General features: G+C 40.4%; 1 protein-coding gene across 6 annotated transcripts in view; it reads right to left on the bottom strand.

The window, feature by feature from the left end:
• Ir64a (Ionotropic receptor 64a) overlaps window positions 1-23,574 on the bottom strand; it is a 685,241-nt gene that overhangs the window by 207,695 nt on the left and 453,972 nt on the right. For all 6 annotated transcript variants that reach the window (XM_067757679.1, XM_067757680.1, XM_067757676.1 and 3 more), the window contains one exon: window positions 8,172-8,274. In XM_067757679.1, coding sequence (XP_067613780.1) covers window positions 8,172-8,274 — 103 coding nt within the window. The remainder of the gene's footprint in view (window positions 1-8,171; window positions 8,275-23,574) is intronic.

The raw sequence follows: 23,574 nt of genomic DNA, 5'->3' as shown, positions 1-23,574 counted from the left end.
TGCATTCTTGCCATGACGAAATGGGACATTTTGCACTCGACAAAACGATCCAACGAATTTCGACACATTTTTGGTTTCCTAAAATCCGCAAATACGTTAAAGATTATTTAGCAGCATGTCCAGATTGTTGCTACAACAAATCTCGTCACGGTGTGGCTGAAGGTAGGCTGCATTATAGTGAACCTGATCCCATGCCATTTCGGATCCTTCACGTCGATCACTTAGGACCTTTCGTCAAAAGTAATCGTGGAAATTGCTACGTTCTGGCAATATCCGATAGTTTTTCCAAATACCTGGTAGTGAAGCCAGTACGCAATACGAAAACCACCGCGGTAATCAACGCACTAAACGATATGACAAGCTACTTTGGACTGCCTGTCAAAATCATCACCGATAGAGGTACATGTTTTACCTCGAAGCAATTCGAACAGTTTTGTGAAAAAAATTCGATCCAACATATTAAAAACGCCGTACGTACACCTCGCGCCAACGGCCAGGTTGAGCGAGCTAACCAAACCATATTAAATTATCTTCGAACATCGACCGATAAACCGAAAGAGTGGGATTGTCATCTACGAAACGTGCAATGGTCAGTCAACTCACAGCGCAACGATACGTCAGGTTATTCGCCGAACGAACTAATTTTTAATTTTCGTCTCCGCGATATCGTACAAAATAAGCTAATTGCAGCTATTCACGATACAACCGATAATCCGAATCCGCTACCAATCGACGAAAAACGGCAACAAGCCCTTGAAAATATTAACCACGAACGAGAAAAATGGAAACGTAGGTTCGACGATAAGCACCGTACTCCGACAACATACACTGAAGGTAACCTCGTTGTTATTGAAAACGAGCCAGCAGCAACTGGCGAATCGAGAAAGCTGGAACCCAAGTTTCGCGGTCCATACGTTATTACCCGAAGCTTGGGAAACGACCGATACCTCATAGAAGATATTCCTGGTATAAAAATAACAAATCGCAAATTCTGCTCAATATTTAGTACCGACAAAATAAAGCCCTGGTGTCACAGTGCACCCGAGCTCGACGAATACGACGACGACGACGACCCTGATCAAATCGAGGTCGATTTGGAGTCAGGAAAGGCCGAATTGTCAGCCGACATGGCAACTCTAACTAAGTAAAAAAGACGATTTGAGGAGAGAAATGAAATGAGCGAGACGAAGCAGTCTGTCTCGAACCTTCAGAACGAAACGTCGTATTTAACACAATCATAATTCGCTTATAATACATTAAAGTGTATATTCATTATTTCTAATAATAATACTTTCTTCATTTAACATTAAATAAACTAGCGTGCGTCTAATTAATTATTCGGAACTCTGAAAAACGTAAGTAGATATGCCATCGTGATACGTGTGTCTTAGCGTAACAACTGACAGGCCTTTTAAACGCATTCACTGAAGGAAGCCATGAATGTATTCATTAAAAAAATATGTATATATTTCCAAAATAAGTCAAATTTTTCCGCTGGAAATTATTTCCTCAAAATAATGAAATATTTCTGAACACATGGAATCATTACAAATGGGAAAAACAAAAACAATTGGAAAAATATTTCTATGAAGAAAAATTATTTTATTTTTCTTGTTCTGATTTTTTTTGTTTTGAATGTTGAAAAGATAATCCTATTTTCAGAGCGATTAAGATTGTAATTCTGTGAAAGAACTTTTTCTCGAAACAGCGCTAGTATTCCCTCTTTCGAAGTACAAACACGGGGCCATGTTGTCCGTTCACCCTAATGCCGCTATACTGCTAGGGCCTAAACTGACGTCGTCCCGAGGCCTTCAGCCTTGTTTCAATTGCTAGCGCTACATTTTTCGCCATAAGGCCTGCAGGTGGGATGTGCAGAATGGTATTCAATGCTGCTTTCATGGTAGTTTTCAGGGCTCCCGTTATGATAATCAATCAAGTTTTTTGGTAAACGTACTTTTTGTGTGGGTATAACAATTGCACGTGCCTTTGGCGTAAGCATGTTGTGGTTCATTTATATTAGATTTGATGTATATATCTATTAATATCTCCAGGGTTTGGAGCAAAAAGGATGTCAAACTTATGTGTCTGTAGTCTTTCGGGTGCGAGGGCTTATTCTTCCTGATTTCGGTATGAAAACTTCTGAAGGGGTTCTCTACGAAAAGTTATGTAACATGTTTACCGTCTAACGTTTTCTTAACTTTTTTTATGTTTTCCAGATAACGAAAAAACTACAGTATTATCCCCCAAATCCAAAGGCAACTTATAGTTCAATTAGACTGCTAGTCATATCTGACGGTATTTAACGATTTTACGCAGTAAAAATTTCCATGCTCAGTTCTGACGGTATTTAACGATTTTACGCAGTAAACAACTCTTACTTTTAAATAATTAAACTATTGTTATAAAGCCATATGTCAGTGTGTAAACACTTTTTTCATTATCAAACAAACAAAATGCTTAAGAGTAAACAAAATATATTTCCTGGTTTTTGTTATTGATATTAGAGATAGATTAGATATTGGCTTACGTAGAATCTTTCTTGTTATTCAAAAGTGATAAATAAAATTCGCTACGTTTTATTTGATTAGTCAAAAGCCCTTCATTAGTCAAAAACACTTGAAACGCCACAAGTCATAAATATAATCAAACTAGCCTAAAAAATTTCCGTTTTCAGTTTTGACGGCATTCAGTGATTTTACGCAGCAAACAACTCTTATTTTTAACTAATTAATCTATTGTTTTAAAGACATATGTCAGTGTGTAAACACTTTCTTCATTAACAAACAAAAAAATTCATAACAGTAAACAAAATATATTTCCTATTGACTTACGCAGAATATTTCTTGTTATTCAAAAGTGTTAATTAAACTTCGCTACGTTTTATTTGATTAGTCAAAAGCCTTTAATTAGTCAAACACACTTGAAACGCCATAAGCAAAGAATGTAATCAAACTAGCCTTTACCCGCGGCCTGTCCGCAAGGAGAAAATAAAATATATGGGATATTTACGTTAGCATGCTTATCAAGTTATCTGTTTAAAAACTGTTTTGTCTAATGTATTTTGTTTTTGTAATAGAGTAAAAAAATAATAATAATAAATGAGCTGATAACATGAAAGGCACGCTTACGTAAATAGTACAATGGAGTTACTCGAATTACCAAAATTCGTTTTTTTTTTAAGTTATATTAATTAATATGAAACGAACTAACCCAGACAACTATCAAGAAATGATGACGGAAGGGTCCCCAAAACCATACAGTAACGATCCCGGAAGGGTCCCGAAAAGATCAAGAAATAGTCCCTAAAGAGTATAGAAATGACACCGATTGGATCCTGGATGGATCCCAAAAACCATCCAAAAATGATCCCGGAAGGGTCTCCGCTTGATCCCGACATAGTTCAGAGAACGAGGGAATTCCGGACGTATCCCAAAAACCATCTAGAAATGATGCCGGAAGGGTCATCAAATGATCCCGAAATAATCCAGAAAAAGTCACGAAATGACCCCGACTGGATCACAAACTGATACCAAAAACCATCCACAAATGATCCCGGAAGGGTCTCGAATAATCCCGACATAGTTCAGAAAAAGCCACGAAATATCCCGAGGGAATTGCCGACGTATCCCGAAAACTATCCAGAAATGATGCCGGAAGGGTCCCCAAATGATCCCGAAAAAGTCGCGAAATTACCATTATGGCGTCTCGAAAACCATACAGTAATGATCCCGGAAGGGTTCAGAAAAGATCCCGAAATAGTCCCGAAATGACTCTAACGGGATCCCGGAATGATCCCGAAAAAAATGATGCCGGAAGTGTTCTAAATGATCTCGAAATAGTCCCGAAAAGGTTCCGAAATGATCCTAACCGGATGCTGGACGGATCCTGAAAAACCATACAGAAATGATGCCGGAAGAATCCAAAATGATCCCGAAAAAGTGCCGAAATAATACCGGAGGGATCCCCAAAAGAAACCGGAATAGTCACGGCAATATTCATGAAATGACCCCGTCGGGATCCCGGACGGATCCCTAAAACTATACAGAAATGATCCCGGAAAGGTCCCAAAATGGTCCCGAAATAGTCCCGAAATTACCCCGGCGGTATCCCGGACGGATCTCGAAAACCATCCCGAAATGATCCCAGAAAGGTCTCGATATGAACCTGATGGGATTACAAATAAGGTGAAGCTAATTATAAAAGCATGTTAATAAGGCAGCGGGCGCGTTGAAGCGAATGAAAAGCTACAAAGCGTGCTAATAAAAACAATTGAAACAGGGAGGATGGCGGGAGGAGACGGAGAGCACCACCGATCGTTTTTCCAAAATTTTATAGATCTCGATCTGTATGAGCCGGATACAAAAAATTATTGATTTTGGAGAACATTTATATTGAGGTCTAACAATTTATAGATTTTGCATCAGAGGTCGTAAGGGGGTGGGGATGGGCGGACGGAGGGTGTCACTGCTCACTTTGTAAGCCCTCGACTTATTTGACCCATTTAGTTTGTAATATTGGTGAAGGTCAGTATACGTAAAGTTATAATGTGTAAAAATTATCAAAAAGTAATTATTTACTTATTTTGTTTAAAGCTGGCTTCAGGTCAAATTGAGTAAAACACAATACGTTTAAGTTTTACTACCAATATATTTCGGCTACTCTTCCGGTAACCGTCTTCAGGGCGTAACTATTGACAAAATCAAAACAAAATAAAATAAAACATTAACAATTGCACATATTAAAAATTATAAAATTGAACAAAATATATGTACATACATTGCATTTATTTACACGTCTGCTCTGTCTGACGTGGAGCTGTGTACTGTCTTGTTGGAAAGTAAATATTTGTAGCTGTGCGCGCAGTTCGCTATATCTGTCTTATAATTGAGCCTAATGTTTGTATCTTTGTCGACGATATGTAACATTTCTAGAGTGAAACGTTTGCTATAATGTTGTTCTTGCTGGAGAATCTTTGTTTCTTCAAAATTTGGTGTATGTGCTCTCATTTTAGAGTGCATCATGAGTGCTGTTTTTTGATTCATTACATTATGGCAATGTTTTAAATCCGACTTGTGTTGGGCAAGTCTACTCTTCAATTTTTGTTTGCTTGTTCCTACATAAACACTATGGCAAGGCTCATTGTTTTTTCCTCCTTTGCATGGAATTTCATAAACTACGTTACTTTTTTCCATTTCGGGTATTTTAGATTTTGTTTTGCTGAAAAAGTTTTTCAAGGTATTAATAGGTTTGTGTGCTATTTTAATATTTTCTTTATTGTAACAATCTGACGTCGCGAGTCGTTCAGAGAGTTGAGGTACATAAATAACTGATTTGAATATTACTGGGTTTTCGGATTTTTGCTTTTGGTTTTGATGTTTTGATTTATTTAATAAGCTTTTAATAGTTTTATCGGGGAAATCGTTATTCCTTAGTAATACAAATATTTCTTTTTCTATTTGGTTGTGGTACATCTCATCTGAACTTTGTAACATCCTTCGAATACAGCCCATTGCTGTATTTCGTATCATCGCCTTTGGGTGTTTAGAAAAAAGTTGACGATTCGTCCTGATGCCGTCGGTTTATTATACCACTTTAATTTGAGTACATTTCCATACTTGTTTATCATTGAATCAAGAAAAGGTAATTTTCCGTCTTGTTCTAGTTCTATGGTGAATTGTATACTTTTGTTGAAAGAGTTTAGCGCGTTTAAAGTGTTTTGTACCTCCTTTGCACTTACTATTGCAAACAAGTCATCGACATACTTTGTAAGCAATCTTGGTTTGCATCCCAATTTTTCCAATGTGTTTTCCAAAAGTTTTTTCATTATTATGTCTGCAATCACTGGCGAAGCAGGTGATCCCATTGGCATGCCTTTTATTTGCGTATATATAGTGTCGTTGTATTTAAAATATCTACTTTCCTGAATACAGAATTTTACTATTTCCATAAATAAATGCTTTGGTATCATTGTGTGTTCTTGTATTATTGTCCATTTTTCTAAAATAACGTCAAGTGCTAATTGTATAGGTATACTCGGGAATAGGGAAATAACATCAAATGATATAAGTTTTTCGTCATCACCTATGTAGGCATTGTTTACTCTTTCTTTAAAATCTAGTGTGTTTCGTATATTATATATGGAGTTCGCTGTTAAATTTTTGAGTATATCCGTAATATATTTACATAATCCGTACGATGGCGATCCGATTGCCGAACATATCGGTCTAAGTGGTAATCCTTCCTTATGTGTTTTGGGTAAGTAAGTGGTACAATAAACCGATGGCATCAGGACGAATCGTCAACTTTTTTTCTAAACACCCAAAGGCGATGATACGAAATACAGCAATGGGCTGTATTCGAAGGATGTTACAAAGTTCAGATGAGATGTACCACAACCAAATAGAAAAAGAAATATTTGTATTACTAAGGAATAACGATTTCCCCGATAAAACTATTAAAAGCTTATTACATAAATCAAAACATCAAAACCAAAAGCAAAAATCCGAAAACCCAGTAATTTTCAAATCAGTTATTTATGTACCTCAACTCTCTGAACGACTCGCGGCGTCAGATTGTTACAATAAAGAAAATATTAAAATAGCACACAAACCTATTAATACCTTGAAAAACTTTTTCAGCAAAACAAAATCTAAAATACCCGAAATGGAAAAAAGTAACGTAGTTTATGAAATTCCATGCAAAGGAGGAAAAAACAATGAGCCTTGCCATAGTGTTTATGTAGGAACAAGCAAACAAAAATTGAAGAGTAGACTTGCCCAACACAAGTCGGATTTAAAACATTGCCATAATGTAATGAATCAAAAAACAGCACTCATGATGCACTGTAAAATGAGAGCACATACACCAAATTTTGAAGAAACAAAGATTCTCCAGCAAGAACAACATTATAGCAAACGTTTCACTCTAGAAATGTTACATATCGTCGACAAAGATACAAACTTTAGGCTCAATTATAAAACAGATATAGCGAACTGCGCGCACAGCTACAAATATTTACTTTCCAACAAGACAGTACACAGCTCCACGTCAGACAGATCAGACGTGTAAATAAATGCAATGTATGTACATATATTTTGTTCAATTTTATAATTTTTAATATGTGCAATTGTTAATGTTTTATTTTATTTTGTTTTGCTTTTGTCAATAGTTACACCCTGAAGACGGTTACCGGAAGAGTAGCCGAAATATATAGGTAGTAAAACTTAAACATATTGTGTTTTACTCAATTTGACCTGAAGCCAGCTTTAAACAAAATAAGTAATTAATTAAGAAACAAAGATTCTCCAGCAAGAACAACATTATAGCAAACGTTTCACTCTAGAAATGTTACATATCGTCGACAAAGATACAAACTTTAGGCTCAATTATAAAACAGATATAGCGAACTGTGCGCACAGCTACAAATATTTACTTTCCAACAAGACAGTACACAGCTCCACGTCAGACAGAGCAGACGTGTAAATAAATGCAATGTATGTACATATATTTTGTTCAATTTTATAATTTTTAATATGTACAATTGTTAATGTTTTATTTTATTTTGTTTTGATTTTGTCAATAGTTACGCCCTGAAGACGGTTACCGGAAGAGTAGCCGAAATATATTGGTAGTAAAACTTAAACGTATTGTGTTTTACTCAATTTGACCTGAAGCCAGCTTTAAACAAAATAAGTAATTAATTAAGAGGTCGCCAAAAATCACAATTAAAAAGTAATTATTCGAAGGGGTTGTGGGACCCGCGCCCCCTTTCCATGTTCCAAAAAAATTTCGCCAGTAAACTATTGTCTCTGACCCAATTTTCATCAAAATCCGTGTAGCCGTTCTGGCGTGATTCAGAGACTATTGGCTATATGTGTGCCAAATTTCATCCAAATCCGTCCAGCCGTTCTTGCGTGATTGAGGCAAAAAGACAAACGTCTGGACAAACATCCAAACTTTCCCATTTATAATATATATTAGATTAGATATTAGATTAGATTATATTAGATAGATTAAGATTAAGGTAAGATTAAGGTTTAATTTAATAGAGAATGGTGCTGGCTGGGAATCCTATTGTGCCATTCCCTATCATATCATGAAATAACAACATTACCGTGTCCATTCAATTAGAACTTGTGCAGCAGTAGCTAACAATAGTTTGTCACACTTACCTTTAAATCTTGAGCTTGTATTTGCTTAACACATCGTGGCTTAGGAGAGTGCCAAACTTTTCGTTGATAATCAAGCAAACCTGTTTCCGTGATTCGTCGTAAACTAAAAGTAAAAAATAAAAATTATGCATGAAATAAACGAATTTTTAAAAAGTTGCAGTGAAATAATGAATTTAATATTTAGGAAGGAAACCGTGTGATAATTTTTCAGTCGTGCAACTTTATTTTTAACGCACTTTTAAATAAAAAATATAAAAATCGAAAGCTCTTTATACATCTGCGAGTGCAGCGCTTAAATTGAATGCCGGGAAGTTCGCGAGCTTTATGAGTATTTAGAGATTCGAGAATCTCGCGAGAAGCCGAGACTCGCGAGATATTTTTTTATTTGAACAAACTTGAAAGCTGTTGTTGTTGTTGTATTAAAGATGAAGACACTCCCCGAAGATTTTTTTCCCTTTGTCGATTTTGATGGTCCTTTGCCGAAAACCTCGTAATTGTGGTCCGATTTTGCTCTTTTTGGAAAAAAAATTACATACAGTCCGGTAGAAGGACATCGAAATACTTTGGGGCACATAAGTTCAAATTTTGAAAGCCAAGGTCAAGTAAAAAATTCAGGTACCGGTAGAAGTGACGTCAAAATACTTTGGAGCACATAAGTGCAAAAACTAAAAACTTGAAAAAAGTAATAAAAAAAAATTTTAGTTAAACTGTTTTATTGAAAACAGTACTTACATTAAGTAAAAATAATACTAAAAACTAGAAAATAATTAGGTAGGTCCTAGGTAATAGTCATCACACTCAAGGGCTTTGATCAGAAAAATATATCATATCTTTACACACGATGTGTTTATATGTGTATTAAGAAGACTAACCGAACCTTAATCAGACTATGCTACGCCTAATGTTTTTAGTAATTTCACGCGCCTAGCGCTTTTATTTATTTGTTTGATCAATGCACTAGATTTATGAGGAGTATGATGACTAGTAATCCAGGACCTACCTAATTATTTTCTAGCTTTTACTATTATTATTACTTAATGAAAGTATAGTTTGCAATAAAACAATTTAACTGAAATATTTTTTTAAACTATTGCATAGATTATATCGCGGGCTTGGCGACTCAATAAAAAAAACCGTAACGGATATTTGTCAAAAAAGGTTCGAAAATGTTCGAAAAAGGTTCGGTGTTAGCAACAAGCCAAATTCATAAAATTGGATTTCTATCATAAAGTTAAAGTTAAAGTTAAAGTTAACGCTAGAGTTAAAGCTAAAGTTAAATGTAAAGTTAAAGTTAAGGTTAAAGCTAAAGTTAAAGTTAAAGTAAAATTTAAAGTTAAAATTAAAGTTAAAGTCAAAGTTAAAGTTAAGGTTAAGGTTAAAGTTAAAGTTAAAGTTAAAGTTAAAGTTAAATTTAAAGTTAAAGCTAAAGTTAAAGTTAAAGTTAAAGTTAAAGTTAAAGTTAAAGTGAAAGTTAAAGTTAAATTTAAAGTTAAAGCTAAATTTAAAGTTAAAGTTAAAGTTAAAACTAAAGTTTTTTTTTTTTTTTTTTTTTTTTTTTTGTGTTTCGTGGAAGGAGGAAATGCTTTATGCACTGACCGGGATATTTAAGCCTCACTGCGAGACTCTCCGAGTGTAGGACTCCCTTCTGCCATGAAGGCCTACCCACTAAAACCTAACCTCCCACGGCCCGCGCAAATCCCCGTACCTGGGACCGCGTTTAGCATTACTTCGGGTACGGGTGCGCGCTACGTGAGCTCTATGGCTACTCTCACGCTAATGGGCTAGGCATCCGTCTTCTCGTTTACTGGTAAGTATATGCCTCACATATGTGCTGACCGTATCCCATCTGTCTCTTCGACAGGTCATGTTATTAATGACACTGCCCGGGGATAGGTCGCCAAGTACCTCTTCTACCCTCCTTCGCTGATGGGAGAAGTGCCTGCATTCGAAGAAGGTGTGGCGTACATCGTCTATTTCCCCACAGTACAGACAGCTCGGGCTATCAACCTTACCCATTCTGTGTAGGTATTTGCGGAAGTAACCATGTCCCGTTAGAAACTGGGTCAGGTAAAAGTCTACCTCTCCGTGCGGTCGCTTCAACCATGGATCAAGTTCAGGGATTAGTTCCCTAGTCCACTTTCCTACGATGCTGTTGCTCCACTGATCTTGCCAACGTCGGATCGATTCTTCTCGCGCCTGCATGGCAACAGCAGCTCTACTTGCTTGCGATCCGTTGTCATATATTGTTTTTCTTTCCTCAACGAGAAGATATATCGGTATGGTTCCCGCAACGACCAGGACAGCTTCAGCTGATACCGTGTGGTAAGCCGAAGATATTCGCAGCGCCCCTCTGCGTTGGACCGAGGTGAGGGCGACTCGGTTCTTCCGGTATTTCATTGCGTCCGCCCAGATTTCTGCACCATATAAGAGTATAGAATCCGAGGCTGATGCAAGCAACTTCCTTGTGCATGGCTTTGGGCCACCTGTGTTTGCCATTAATCTACTCAACTGCGCTATTATGCGCGCAGCTCTTTCGCAGGTCCCTCGTATGTGATCCGAGAAGTTGAGTTTGCTGTCTAACCTCACTCCCAGATATTTCGCTGAAGCGAGTGTTTCTATTGGCTGGTCCCCAACCATCATGTTCCTGGTAGTGGGAATACGTCTCTTTGTGAGGATAACGATCTCCGTTTTGGCTGTTGCTAACTGGAGACCGTGCTCAGCCATCCACCTATTTACATTACGCATGACCTGGTTTAATTTTAGCTGTGCCAGCTCGCAGCTTGGTGCTGTTATCACAGCTGCCACGTCGTCTGCAAATGCAACGAGGAAGGTGCTTTCTGGCATGTCTAATCGAAGAAGACTGTCGTAAGTTATATTCCAGAGATCGGGACCTAGTACCGAACCCTGGGCTGCTCCACCTGTTATTTTTACCTTTTTTTGACCGTGAGTACTTTCATATATTAGATACCTCTCTCTTAGGTAGTCCCTTAAAATTTCTAACAAATATTGCGGTACTTTGAAAGTGCTTTCTAGTGCCTCAAGCATGTCCTCCCACCTAGCTGAGTTAAAAGCGTTTTTGACGTCCAGCGTGACCAGCAACACTATAGGTCTTGCTCTGTGGCACGCTGTCTCGGCTTTCTTGACTGCGTCTATAACTTCTGCTATGGCATCCATTGTAGAGTGCCCCCTCCGAAAACCATGCTGTCTGGGCGAGAGTCCTCCGGCGTCCTGTAACGCTCTGGTGAGGCGTTGCTTCAGGAGACTCTCCATCAATTTCCCTGCTGTGTCCAACATACATAGGGGACGGTAGGATGATGGAGAGTTGGGATCTCCTTTCCCTTTTGGAATGAGAACCAGTCGTGCTGTCTTCCATATGGTGGGGAAAATTCTTTCTTCGAGACATTTGTTGTACATGTGCAACATAAGTTCTGGGCAGTCGTTTGCAGCTAGTCTAATTGCCTCCGCGGGTATTCCGTCCGGCCCAGATGCTTTCCTAGGTTTCATAGTTCGCACGGCAGTTTTAAGCTCTTCTTCTTGGAATGGTTCCACGTTGCGATCTTCATGGGTAACGTACCCGCCCTCCCTAGGCAGTTGGGTGGGAAACAGGCCATCCACAATGTTCCTTATTTGGTTCTCGTCCATCAGCTGGTTTGGCGGACGGAACTTCTTCATTACTATCTTATATCCCTGCCCCCATGGGTCTCGATCCACTTCCTCGCAAAGCGCTTTCCAGCACTTAAGCTTGCTTTGCTTAATGGCAGCACTAAGAGCTTTCTTCGCTCCTTTGTACGCTTCCGACTTTTCTAGAGCCTCAGGCCTGCCGCGCGCGCAAGTTGCTAGCCTTCGCATCCTGTGGCATATTTTCCGCAGCTCCGCGATTTCGCTATTCCACCAGTATACCTGCTTTTTACCCCTCCACACTCCCCTCCGTGGCATAGAGAGGTTGCAAGCGTGGCGAAGACAGCTCATTGTCTTTTCAACCGTCTCTTCCGTCGGACTGGAGTTGTTGATTATCCGTCGGGCATCCCCCAGTACTGATGCGGAGAACGTGGCAGAGTCGACCTTGGATGCGTCCCATGCTTTTGTTCTGCGTGGCCCGTTCGGAATCTGCCTCTGACCGGGATCGTTTAGGTGGAAAGTGATGTAGTTGTGATCGCTGCCAGTCAGATCCTCTATGACTCTCCATCCAGCAGCGGTCAGCAGCAGGCTTTCTGACACTAGTGTTACATCGGGGATCGAGTATCCAAAGCCTGGCCGTCGGTATGTAGGGGTCATACCAGTGTTAAGCACGTTTAAACCGAGCCTGGCTGTCATCTCAAGGACTAACCTTCCACGGGTGTTCGTCTGCGGCATTCCCCATTCGACGGCTCTTGCGTTAAAGTCTCCCGCCACAACCAGGTTACTAGTCCCTCAGGTCGTCTTCAATAAGTTCAAGCTTCTCCCTGAACGTTTGAATGGGATCATTCGGGGACAAGTAGCAGCTTACTATTGTGGTATTATTCGTAGTTAGGCGGACGTAGCCTTGTCCGGCAACACGGTTCACAATATTGGCGTTTGCATCTGTCATCCAGATTGCGGCGGTGCCGGTGTTGTCTATATGCCAATCATTTCGGGCTCTATAGGGTTCGCTGATGATAACGCTGTTAGCTTTATGGTCTAAGACCAACTGTTGTAGTAGCTCATCAGCAAGTCTGCTCCGGTTTAGGTTGCCTTGGATAAAACTAATCACTATTGAATTGAGACTTTGGCCTTTGCAACAGCGAGTGCCGCTCTGAAAATGCTGCATGCTCCAGATCCAGGGACATGATCGAGCTTCTGTGTATTACACAGGTAACATTTTGGAGCTGCGGTACAGGCCGAAGCTTTGTGGCCGCTTTGCCCACACTTCCAGCAGGCATTACTCCTGTCTGGACCCTTGCATTCTGCCTTCCGGTGTCCGTAGCCGAGACACCTAAAGCAGCGTTGTACTTCTGCTCGCTGTCTGATTCGGCACTGTATCCATCCGATCGAAATTTTACCTTTTTTGAGTAGGGCTTTGCCAATATTCTCGTCCACTTCGACGACCGCCATTTTCTGTTTTCTTTGGTTTGCTGCGAACACAGAGACACGGAGAGGTCTAGTGATTTCTTCTTTTCCGACCTCCCTCCTTATTGCGTCTTGGATTTCTGTTTCAGTTGTGAGACAGTCCATGCCAAGTACTTCCAACTTCATCCGCTTGGAGAGCTGTTGTGCTTCACCGACCTCTCCTACTGCACTACCTATAGCTGCTCTGAAGGCCGTCTGGTCACTGCAGCGCGCCGTTTCAATCAGTACGTTACCAGATTTGGTTTTTCGTACTTACCGTACCACCGTGCCTGTGTCATTAGGGCGGAGCTGGCCGCGTATGGCCCCTAGTACCTGGGCATAGCTTTTGCCTTCCACAGGTTTTACCACAAAAGTTGCTGCTTGTCTCCTCTTTCTCGCCCGTTTTTGAGCTTTAGGAGCTTGGACGGGGGTTGCCTGCTTGGCTGGCTGGGCCCGCTGTTTCAGCCTCCGGCGCGCTACATTGGACCAAGACTCACCTTGTGAAAGCGTATTTGTTCTTTCATCTCGTTTCTTTTTGTCTTCCAAGTCCTCCGAGTGGGAATCTGAGCTCGTTCGTGCCCTCTTGCTTTTTCGGCCCGATTCTCTGCTCTCATCTACCTTTTGGGCCCTTAACGATCCCATGCAGCTTAACGCTTCCTCGAGAAGAGCCATATCGGTTTTTATGTCCTTGGACACGGTCTTCTGCTTGAGAGCGGTTTCCTGCATCTCGCGCAGCACTGATACCGCGTACTCCAGCAGTTCGTCTTGGCTCTTCCCTTCGAGGCTTGTGTATGAGAGTGAGCCTCTTGGCGGAGTCGCACGTTTCTCCTTCCCAACAGCGCGCTGTGCAACGACATTGGGTGAGCCGACCGACGCTTTTTCCCTTGCAGTAGCAGGTGTTGACTGGCTGGGGTTATTGCGCAGCTGTGCTTTCGCTGCCTTTGTCTTTTCCGCCGATTCGGTGCCTTGTGTGGGCATTTCCGACAAGGTCGCTTTAGCGGGGGTTGTTAAAACCGGCGATCTCAGCACTTTAGTGCTCTTCTTGAACACCGCTTCATCGCCCCTTTCTTTCTCGCTTTCTCTACTTTTATCTTCCTTTGTTTTTTTATTTTGTTGCTCATTTGTTCTATTGGGTCTCCGCTTCAAGCCGCTATCTCCGCACGATGTGCAGTCGCCGTCTTCAATTCCCGTGGTTATCTTTGCAGAAGCAGGGAGGACACGCGTGGGTTGACACAGGTCCTTATGGGAGTCTGTGTTCAGAGCCAGAATACAGCGTTAGTCAGGAGTCGTCTCAACTGAGCCTGCACCACCAACTTAATGGCGACGTGCTTCGAACGTACTTGAAGACCTGCCAAGGTTTTAACGAGACGGAGACGATGCCGATATTAACCTACCAGCCGTTTCGGCAAGGTGTCACCCTTGCTTATTAAGGTAGTAGCCTATCGTCATCGCCAGCCCGTAGCAATCAGTTCATAATCATATTTCCAGTTTTGGTCAACAGGATCTTACTGGTCTCGATCCTGTGGATGCTTGATGGGGTATTTTAGGGCGGCATCCTATCGCCCTTCCACCGGAACTTTGGGATGTGTTGCCCTTAGAGCAACACATTCCCATTTTTCCACTGGATTGCTCGTTTTGGTTCGCCCTGAGTACTTAATTCACTCACTAAAGCTAAAGTTAAAGTTAAAGTTAAAGTTAAATTTAAAGTTAAAGTTAGAGTTAAAGTTAAAGTTAAATTTAAAGTTAAAGTTATAATTAAAGTTAAAGTTAAAGCTAAAGTTAAAATTAAAGTTAAAGTTAAAGTTAAAGTTAAATTTAAAGTTAAAGTTAAAGATAAATTTAAGTTAAAGTTAAAGTTAAAGCTAAAGTTAGAGTTAAAGTTAAAGTTAAAGTTAAAGTTAAAGTTAAAGCTAAAGTTAAAGTTAAAGTTAAAGTTAAAGTTAAAGTTAAAGTTAAAAATTAAAGTTAAAGTTAAAGTTAAAGTTAAAGTTAAAAATAAAATTAAAATTAAAGTTAAAGTTAAAGTTAAATTTAAAGTTAAAGTTAAATTTAAAGTTAAAGTTAAAGTTAAAGTTAAAGTTAAAGTTAAATTTTAAGTTAAAGTTAAAGTGAATGTTAAAGTTAAAGTTAAAGATAAAGTTAAAGTTAAAGTTAAAGTTAAAGTTAAAGTTAAAGTTAAAATTAAAGTTAAAGTTAAAGTTAAAGTTAAAGTTAAAGTTTAAGTTAATGTTAAAGTTAAAGTTAAAGTTAAAGTGAATGTTAAAGTTAAAGTGAAAGTTAAAGTTAAAGTTAAAAATAAAGTTAAAGTTAAAGTTATAGTTAAAGTGAAAGTTAAATATTAACTTCTCATTTATATGTGTATATGTGTATGTGTATATGTTTATTAAGTCTATGATCGAAAAGGATCTTACAGACTAGATACAAATGAATAGAAAGATATAAAAACTATATAGTCAAACTTATATACGTAATTACCGTGTAAATAATAAAAAAGAAAAAAGATAACAATGAGATGAATAAATAATAAAAATAAATTACAGCCACAAATCCAGAGAAGACTTGAACGTACTTCTCGACAAAGAGAAATCAAGAAGGAAACTCCCTGAGAGTCTATTAAATACGGTAAGTGCGCCGAAAATCGGGTCAAACATGCAATAGTTAGCTCTACCGACACGCAAGTAAAAGGGCAAGAAAGTACGAAGACACCTATTAGGTACATTAAAATTAACTTTAGCTAGAAGAGATGAACAGTCCAAAGGGCCAGCGATGAGATCATAAACAAACATTAGTAGATGCGCAGTTCTCCGGATTTCAAAAGACTGGAGATTGATAAGTATGCATCGCGAGTAATAGGATGGGGTTGGATCATCAATGTTAATAGAAATTAAGCAAAATCTAATGAATTTTCTTTGAACCCTCTCTATTCTGGCAGAGTGGCCACTATATATAGGATTCCAGACAACTGAGGCGTATTCTAATTTTGAGCGAACTAAAGAGATAAAAAGTGCCTTCCTGGTATAGGGATCCTTAAAGTCTTTTGCATATCTGCGAAGGAAGGCAAGGTTTCTGTAAGCCTTCGGAAGGACATAACAGATATGACTAACGAAGGAGAAAGAGGTGTCGAAGACAACACCTAGATCAATAGCTTCTTTGACAGAAGCCAGTGGAACACCTGAAATACCGTAGGGCGTGGTATGCAGGGTAGACGACTTGGAAAAAGACATTTGAAAGCATTTTTTGACATTTAAGTAGAGACTATTGGCATTACATCAAGCAACAAGATTATTTAGATCATTTTGTAGGAGCACTACATCTGACGGGCCATTAATTCTACGAAAAATCTTAAGATCGTCTGCATATAAAAGGAAATCAGACGAATTAAAGCAGGAACCAATGTCATTAATAAAGAGCACAAATAAAAGAGGACCAAGAATGCTCCCCTGAGGTACCCCGGATGTTGCCAAGAAAGGTTGGGACTTACAGTCTTCAATTTCGACGCACAAGGACCTATTCGACAAATAAGATTTTAACCATGATAGGAAAACAGAGTGAAATCCAATGCATTCCAGTTTAAATAATAAGATTTTATGATATACTTTATCGTAAGCCTTCGTGAAATCGGTGTATACAGTATCTACCTTTTTTTTTTTTTTTTTGCGGGGAGGCTGAAAAATGCTAATGCACCATAATTGCTGCCGTCGCAGCAACCGTGTGTCCGTAGACTGAAAAACAGCACCATTCTGGAACCGTCACCCACCGCGGCACCACTTTCGCATTACTTCAGGGTGGCGTTCCATATTTCTCATTTTTTGAGAGCCTACTGTTGTCCCTGCGTCCAGGTTCCCACTATTTGCTCTGAGTGTCCATTTAATCGCCACTGCTTCGCATGCGCATTTCTCTGCGCTCCCTCTCAGAATCCATCAGGCGTGTCATTACTATAAATGCCATTTTGCTCACTGCAGTCCAGCACTCTTTCCTGTTGCTCATATGTGATACTAAATTTCTCGTGGTAGGTTCCTTCCCAAAGACTCCATGCAAGGTGAGTCTTTCTTCGTGGAAACGGGGGCAGTGGAACATGACGTGTTCTGCGTTTTCTAACTCCGTGGTACACATTGAGCAATGAGGATCTTCCTCTATCCTACGCTTCCACAAATACTCTTTGAAACTCATTATCTGCGTGAGATGGTAGTTCAGTTCGCCGTGATTTCGCTCATTCCACTGAGCTACGTTCAAAACTAGTGTGAAAGTCCAACGCCCTTTACTCGAGGCCTCCCACCGTTCTTGCCACTTAGCTATTAATTGTGTCCTTGCTCTTTTCTTGCCTTCTTCAGATGGTCGCTAGATATTAGTGTTATACAGATCGGCCATTTCGCTTGCCAGTAAGTCCACTGGGATCGGGGTTAGAACCAAGATCGCGTCGTCGGACACCGTCCGATAAGCACTTGCTATTCTTAAAGAAGCAAGTCGGTACGCTGCTAATATATATTTTTGATGGGTCTGTTTAGAGCCATACCACACTGGTGCTGCGTATAGTATTATTGAGCTGGTTACTGTGGACAATAGCTGACGTGTAGCTTCGCTCGGACCACCAATGTTAGGCATTATTCGCATAAGTGATCCATTAACTTTGGTAATTTTCTCCCCCACCGCTCTGAAGTGCTCTTTGAGAATTAACTTAGAGTCAATGTGCACTCCCAAGTATTTTAGGGAATCCTTTGAGGTGATTTGATGATCCCCGACAGTTAAGACTAACTCGTTCGCCGACGGTTTGGAGCTTACTAATACCACTTCCGTCTTTTGGTTAGCCAACTCCAGTCCCGTATTGGTCAGCCATTCCTTTATTCTTGCTACGGCGTCATTACATAATGCTTGAAGCAGGTCCAGTTTCTTGGCCACTACTACCACTGCAATATCATCAGCATATCCCACAATTTGCGTGTTTTCTGGCAGATCAATCTTTAGCACCCCGTCATACATTACATTCCAAAGCGTTGGACCGAGAACAGATCCCTGTGGGACGCCTCCTGTGATTTTGTACTATTTTGCTCCTTGATCCGTGTCAAAAAGAAGTAATCTGTCTTTAAGATAGCTACCTATAATTCTGCGTAAGTAAGCTGGAGTGCCGAAGCTTTGCAGCGCTGCTGCTAAAAGCATTCTTGATGTCCAACATAATCAGTGCACAGAACTTCCTTTTATTTTGGCCTCCAGAGATAGCTTCTTTAGCTATATTGAAGACTGTTTGTATTACATCTACGGTGGATCTTGATTTGCGAAATCCATATTGACTATTCGATAAGCCACCTGGTCTTTCTAGAGTCAGCTGTAGGCGCTCACTAATTATACGCTCGAAAATCTTTCCTAGGGAATCCAGCATACAAAGTGGCCTATATGAGGATGGTTGGTCCGGCTGTTTACCACGTTTCAGCAATAGGACAAGTCTTTGTCGTTTCCACGGGCGAGGGAACACACCTTCTTGCATACAGGCATTAAAAAGATCATTTTTTTTTTTTTATAAATAATGTAGCCCTAGTTGTGATCGCGGCTTTAAGGGCTATGTTTGGTACTTCGTCGGGTCCTGGGGATTTGTTATCGGCAACTCTTTTTGCAGCTTCCAGCACCTCTTGCTCTGTAATTTGCGGAATTTCCGTACTTTCTAGATCCTTGCTTGGATAAGTCCAGCGATCTTGCGCCGGGAAAAGTATTTCAACAATAATATTCATCAGTATCGGGCACGTATGTTGCTGTGATATCGGTCCTTTAACTTTGGCCATCACAGTTCTTTAGGCTGATCCCCAAGGATCTAGGTCGACATTATCCAGCAGTTCCCTAAACGATAACTTTTTGCTCTTTTTTATGTCATTTTTAATTGCCTTTCTTTGTGCGACATAGGTGCTGTGTAGCTCCGCATATCGACATTTCTACATTTTCTACGCTCTTCCGCAATTTCGTCATTCCACCAATATACCGGAGTGCGCTGTGCTTTTCCGCGACTTCTGGGCATGGCAGCATCACATGCCATACATAGAAACTTAGTGATTTGAACCGACTGGTCTTCCGCATGGGATTCTCGTACTATGGCGTCCTTCCAGATAATGTCAAATATTTGTGGGTCGAAAAGGTGCTGTTTCCATTTCCTGCTTTGTCGATGTCTTGCTGCTACCGTTCGTGGAGTTTCGAGCAGCTCTACGCTAATAGCTTTATGGTCGCTGTGTGTGTAGACGTTGCTTATGGACCATTTTGCTCGTCTTGCTATTTCGCTGCCAGCGAAGGTGAGATCTATAATGGATCGTCTGGTACCTGTATCAAAGGTATATATCCCTGGTTCATTTAGGAGTTCTAGCCTCAAAGAAGTAAGGCTCTCGAGGAGAAATCTCCCTCTTTCGTTGGTTCGTCTACTTCCCCACACATATGACCATGCATTGAAGTCTCCACACACTAAAAGCGGGTGTTTACCTCGTGCTTCAATGGTGATCCCATATATCATGTCTTCGAACTCGGCGACGGACAAGCTCGGAGGGGCATAGCAACTGAAGACGTATATACCGTTGATTTTTGCCCACGTGAATCCTGCTACCGTTGGCGTCATAATTTCCTGTGGGAGAAATTTCGCTGGTGCCCAAATTGAGGCTTTCCCTGCTGAATCTGAGAGCCAACCCTGCTCCTGGCGATTTTTGTATTGTTCAGAGAGTACCACTATGTCATATCCTCATTCATAGACTGATGGATAATAGCACTTGGGCTGCCTCGTAGTGGTTTAAATTGAGCTGCAATACCCTCATGAGACAGTCATTTTGCTGCCCTCTCGTTGTGGGCATTTAGAACTGCCTGCTGAATGTTGTCCCCCACATAGCGCGCATTTCGGTGCGTTTTCGCAACTTGCAGCCTTATGACCTTCCTGGCCGCATTTCCTGCATAGGCTAGACATATCTACAGTCTCCTTACATTTCTGAGCTATATGCCCGTAGCCCCAGCACCTATAACAGCGTTTCTCTTGCTTGAGCTCTCTAATTCGGCAGGAAATGCCGAATCCTACCCGGATTCTTTGCGTATTAAGACCCGCCTTGGCGTCATCCGCTGTAAGGCTTATAAGTGCCGACTTCGTGCCACTGTACCCTGTGCGTATGCTTTTTATGGCAGCCACATCTGGAAGTTTGATGTTGCATTGCTGGTGGAGGACGTTGCAAATCTCCTCGGGCGTAGTAATCTCATCGAGATCTCTGCACTGTAGCGTGACCATTTGAGACTTTGTTATAACTTTAGCCGAGTCCTTTAGTACCGCTTCAATTTCTGCTTGGTACGCGCTTGTTTTCCCATCTTGCGATTTTTTCAGCTCTAGTAACAGCTCTCCTTTCGCCGTTCTTCTAATCGTTTTGACCTCATCATCCAGGGATTTTAATTCGTCGCATCTTCTCACTTTACGCAATATATCGGTGCACGTAGCATCCCCCTCCTTGGAAATGATGATTGTATCCGGCCTAGCCTTAAGTGCTTTTTTCTTGCTCTTCTTTTTAGCTAACTGCCACTCTCCCGTCTTTTGGGCTGCAGTTTCCTCTTTCCGCCTCTTCTTCTCTTGCGTTTCTTGCCGTCGTTTGTGACCACACACGTGCCCTGGCAAGACGTCTTTTAGTGTAGTAGTGGGTTTTACCACGTTGTTCTCCTTGGTCGAGTACGAATTATTTCTCGGTCGCTTTCCTGGGGGTGATGGACTTCTATCCTTGGCACATTCGCTTGCACGCAATTTATGTTCTAAATTCTTTACCTCTAGGGCCGACTCGATGTACAGCACTTTTATTACGGAGGCCAAGCACTTGATTTCCGCGTGTATATTATTACGCCCTATGAAGAACTGCATCAAGTCCTCAATCGCCTTGCCTCGCTTGGTCATCTTTTTTTCTCCAGTGGGGTTTTGCTGATTTAACGCAGCTGACGCCTGCTTAATTAGCTCACTTAATAATGGTGTGCCCGTTTGAGCCTTGCTGTCGGAGTTCTTTTTGCAAAGCTTCGGTGTAGCACCCGGCGACAACGCTCCTTGCTTTCTTTCGGCCTCCGCTCCTTTGGGTTTCGTTACCACTTGCGACGAATTGTTAAGGCCCCCAGCCCTTCCCTTCTGGAGAGCGAGCTAGCTTCCTTCCTACAAATGGATTGAACGCCATTTCATTCTCCTGTGTTTGGTTTTTTATTTTTTGTTTATTTTTATTTTTTCTGAAATGCAGAGATGCAGAAATCAGAAAACGACACTAGGTTCGTAACAGTCGAGCGACCAGCCACAAACCCATGTTGGCACGGCTCAATGACGCTTTTGATGATAAAAGTTAGCTTCCCTTTTATAATTTTCTCAAAAAGCTTCGAGCAAACTGTTAGTTTGGCGATAGGCCTATAATTAGGGACGCCATTTTTATTGCCAGCTTTAAAGATTGGACAAATGAAACTTTTTTTCCACCTATCGATAAAAGTTCCGGAAGACAGGGATAAATTGAATATATGCCGAAGAGGTATGCACAAAGATAAACTACAGAACTTCAGGACAAAGGCACAGAGGCCGTCACTGTCACATTGTAACGAGGGTTTAAGGGAGGACATAGCAATGCTCACGTCATCGCCGTAGATCACGATGGAGCCAAAATCTAGACGATCATAGAGCCCGGATCGCTAATAAGAGTAATTCAGGTCTACAGTAGCATCATCAAAATTTGATTTATAGAAATCAGCAAAGAGCTCAACTGTTTCTGGTAGGGACTGGGAGCGTACACCATTAAAGCTCATGCAGATCGGTATATTCGTCGAACCACGTTTGGATCGGATAAAGTTCCAAAAGGCTTTAGGATTTTCTTTAAGCTCATTTTCGAGCCTACCCATATAGCGATTGTAAAGGAATTTGTCAAGGACATTAAATTGACGCACACTGGTAGTGAACTGTTCTCTGAGAAGGATATTATCTGAATCTGCCTTGAATAAGTTATTGAGTTTTTTACGCTTATTTTTCAACCTCTTAAAAGTTTTATTATACCATGGTAATTTATGAAGCCTGGGCCCAAAACGAGGCACTATACTTTGAAATGTTTCAGTCAAATTCGATAAGAAAATATCATAACAAACACTGACGTCATTAGAGGGAAATATGTTTTCCCAGTTAATTTCAAATAATACATTGTTCAGCTCGCCGAAATCAGTAGATCGAAAGTTGAAAGAGGAATTATCTAAAGCAGGTGACGTATGGATAGCATCAAAGTTATGTAGATGAATAACTATTGGTATATGATGCCTATCAGATAGACATACAGGAAAAGTACTCTCAGAGAGTTGATATATTAAATTCTCGTCGATGAATATAAGATCAAGTAACCTCGAGAGAGTATTAAATAAATTATTGATTTGAATCAAATTACAACTTAAGGTATTATCTGTAAGGCTAATTTCATTAGAACGCGTGACATTGGTAGGTGTCAAAATTCCATTATATTGAAAATCTGACCAGACAATATATGGAAGATTGAAGTCTCCAAGTATAAAGAAGTTGGCATCAGTATGAGTTTCGTATAAATTAACGATGTTCTCCACATGACCATTATATAAGCAATCACCACTATTGGGCGATATATACGAGCAACAAATGAAAGTAGATCCAGACGAAATAGAAACACAGACACACAGCTGATCGAGCAGCGTATCCTGATTATGTAGTTGAAACTTTAATGAATGCAGGCTTCTGTTAACTGTAATTAGGACACCACCATCTTTCTTTTGACCGGTGTTCGCGAAGTCTCTGTCTTTACGGAAAGTTAGGAATAACTTAGGGTCAAAGTACTCTTCACCAAAGAAGTCTTCGTTGAGCCACGTTTCAACGATGACGTATACGTCGTAGTCCAAACGAGACGTAGCTAAAAGAAAGTCTTTAAATTTGGTGCGCATGCCGCCAACATTTTGAAAGTAGACTCTCAGAGATGCACCCGAGACGAAGTTTGGGATGTCATAAGTGTTGCAATACATATCACTAGGTAACCCTACGACACTATTTGGTTTCCTCCGTTTTTTGGAAAAAAAAGGAAAAGGCTTTACAGTGACGTTAGAGGGCCACAAAGCAGCGTCGAATAGCTTGTTATAATCAGCTGATAGCACGCGCACTTTAAAAGAAACCCTGACCAAGGAGTTGATGTCAGCATCCCGCCTCACCAACTTAAAACAAGCCAAAGCAGAGGCATCGATTTTAATGTGTTCAGATATGTATTTGACAATTTTCTCCTCTGTAACTGAAGGCTTGAATGAAGATAAATGAATCCACTTGTATGGTACAAAGACATCTAACTCAGCATTATTGTTATTGCCACTAACTACTGATAAC

This window comes from Eurosta solidaginis, chromosome 5 (assembly GCF_040869045.1).
Source record: "Eurosta solidaginis isolate ZX-2024a chromosome 5, ASM4086904v1, whole genome shotgun sequence".
NCBI lineage: Eukaryota > Metazoa > Arthropoda > Insecta > Diptera > Tephritidae > Eurosta > Eurosta solidaginis.
Note: the sequence above shows the minus strand (reverse complement) of the source record. Positions and strands in the feature narration are given on the sequence as shown.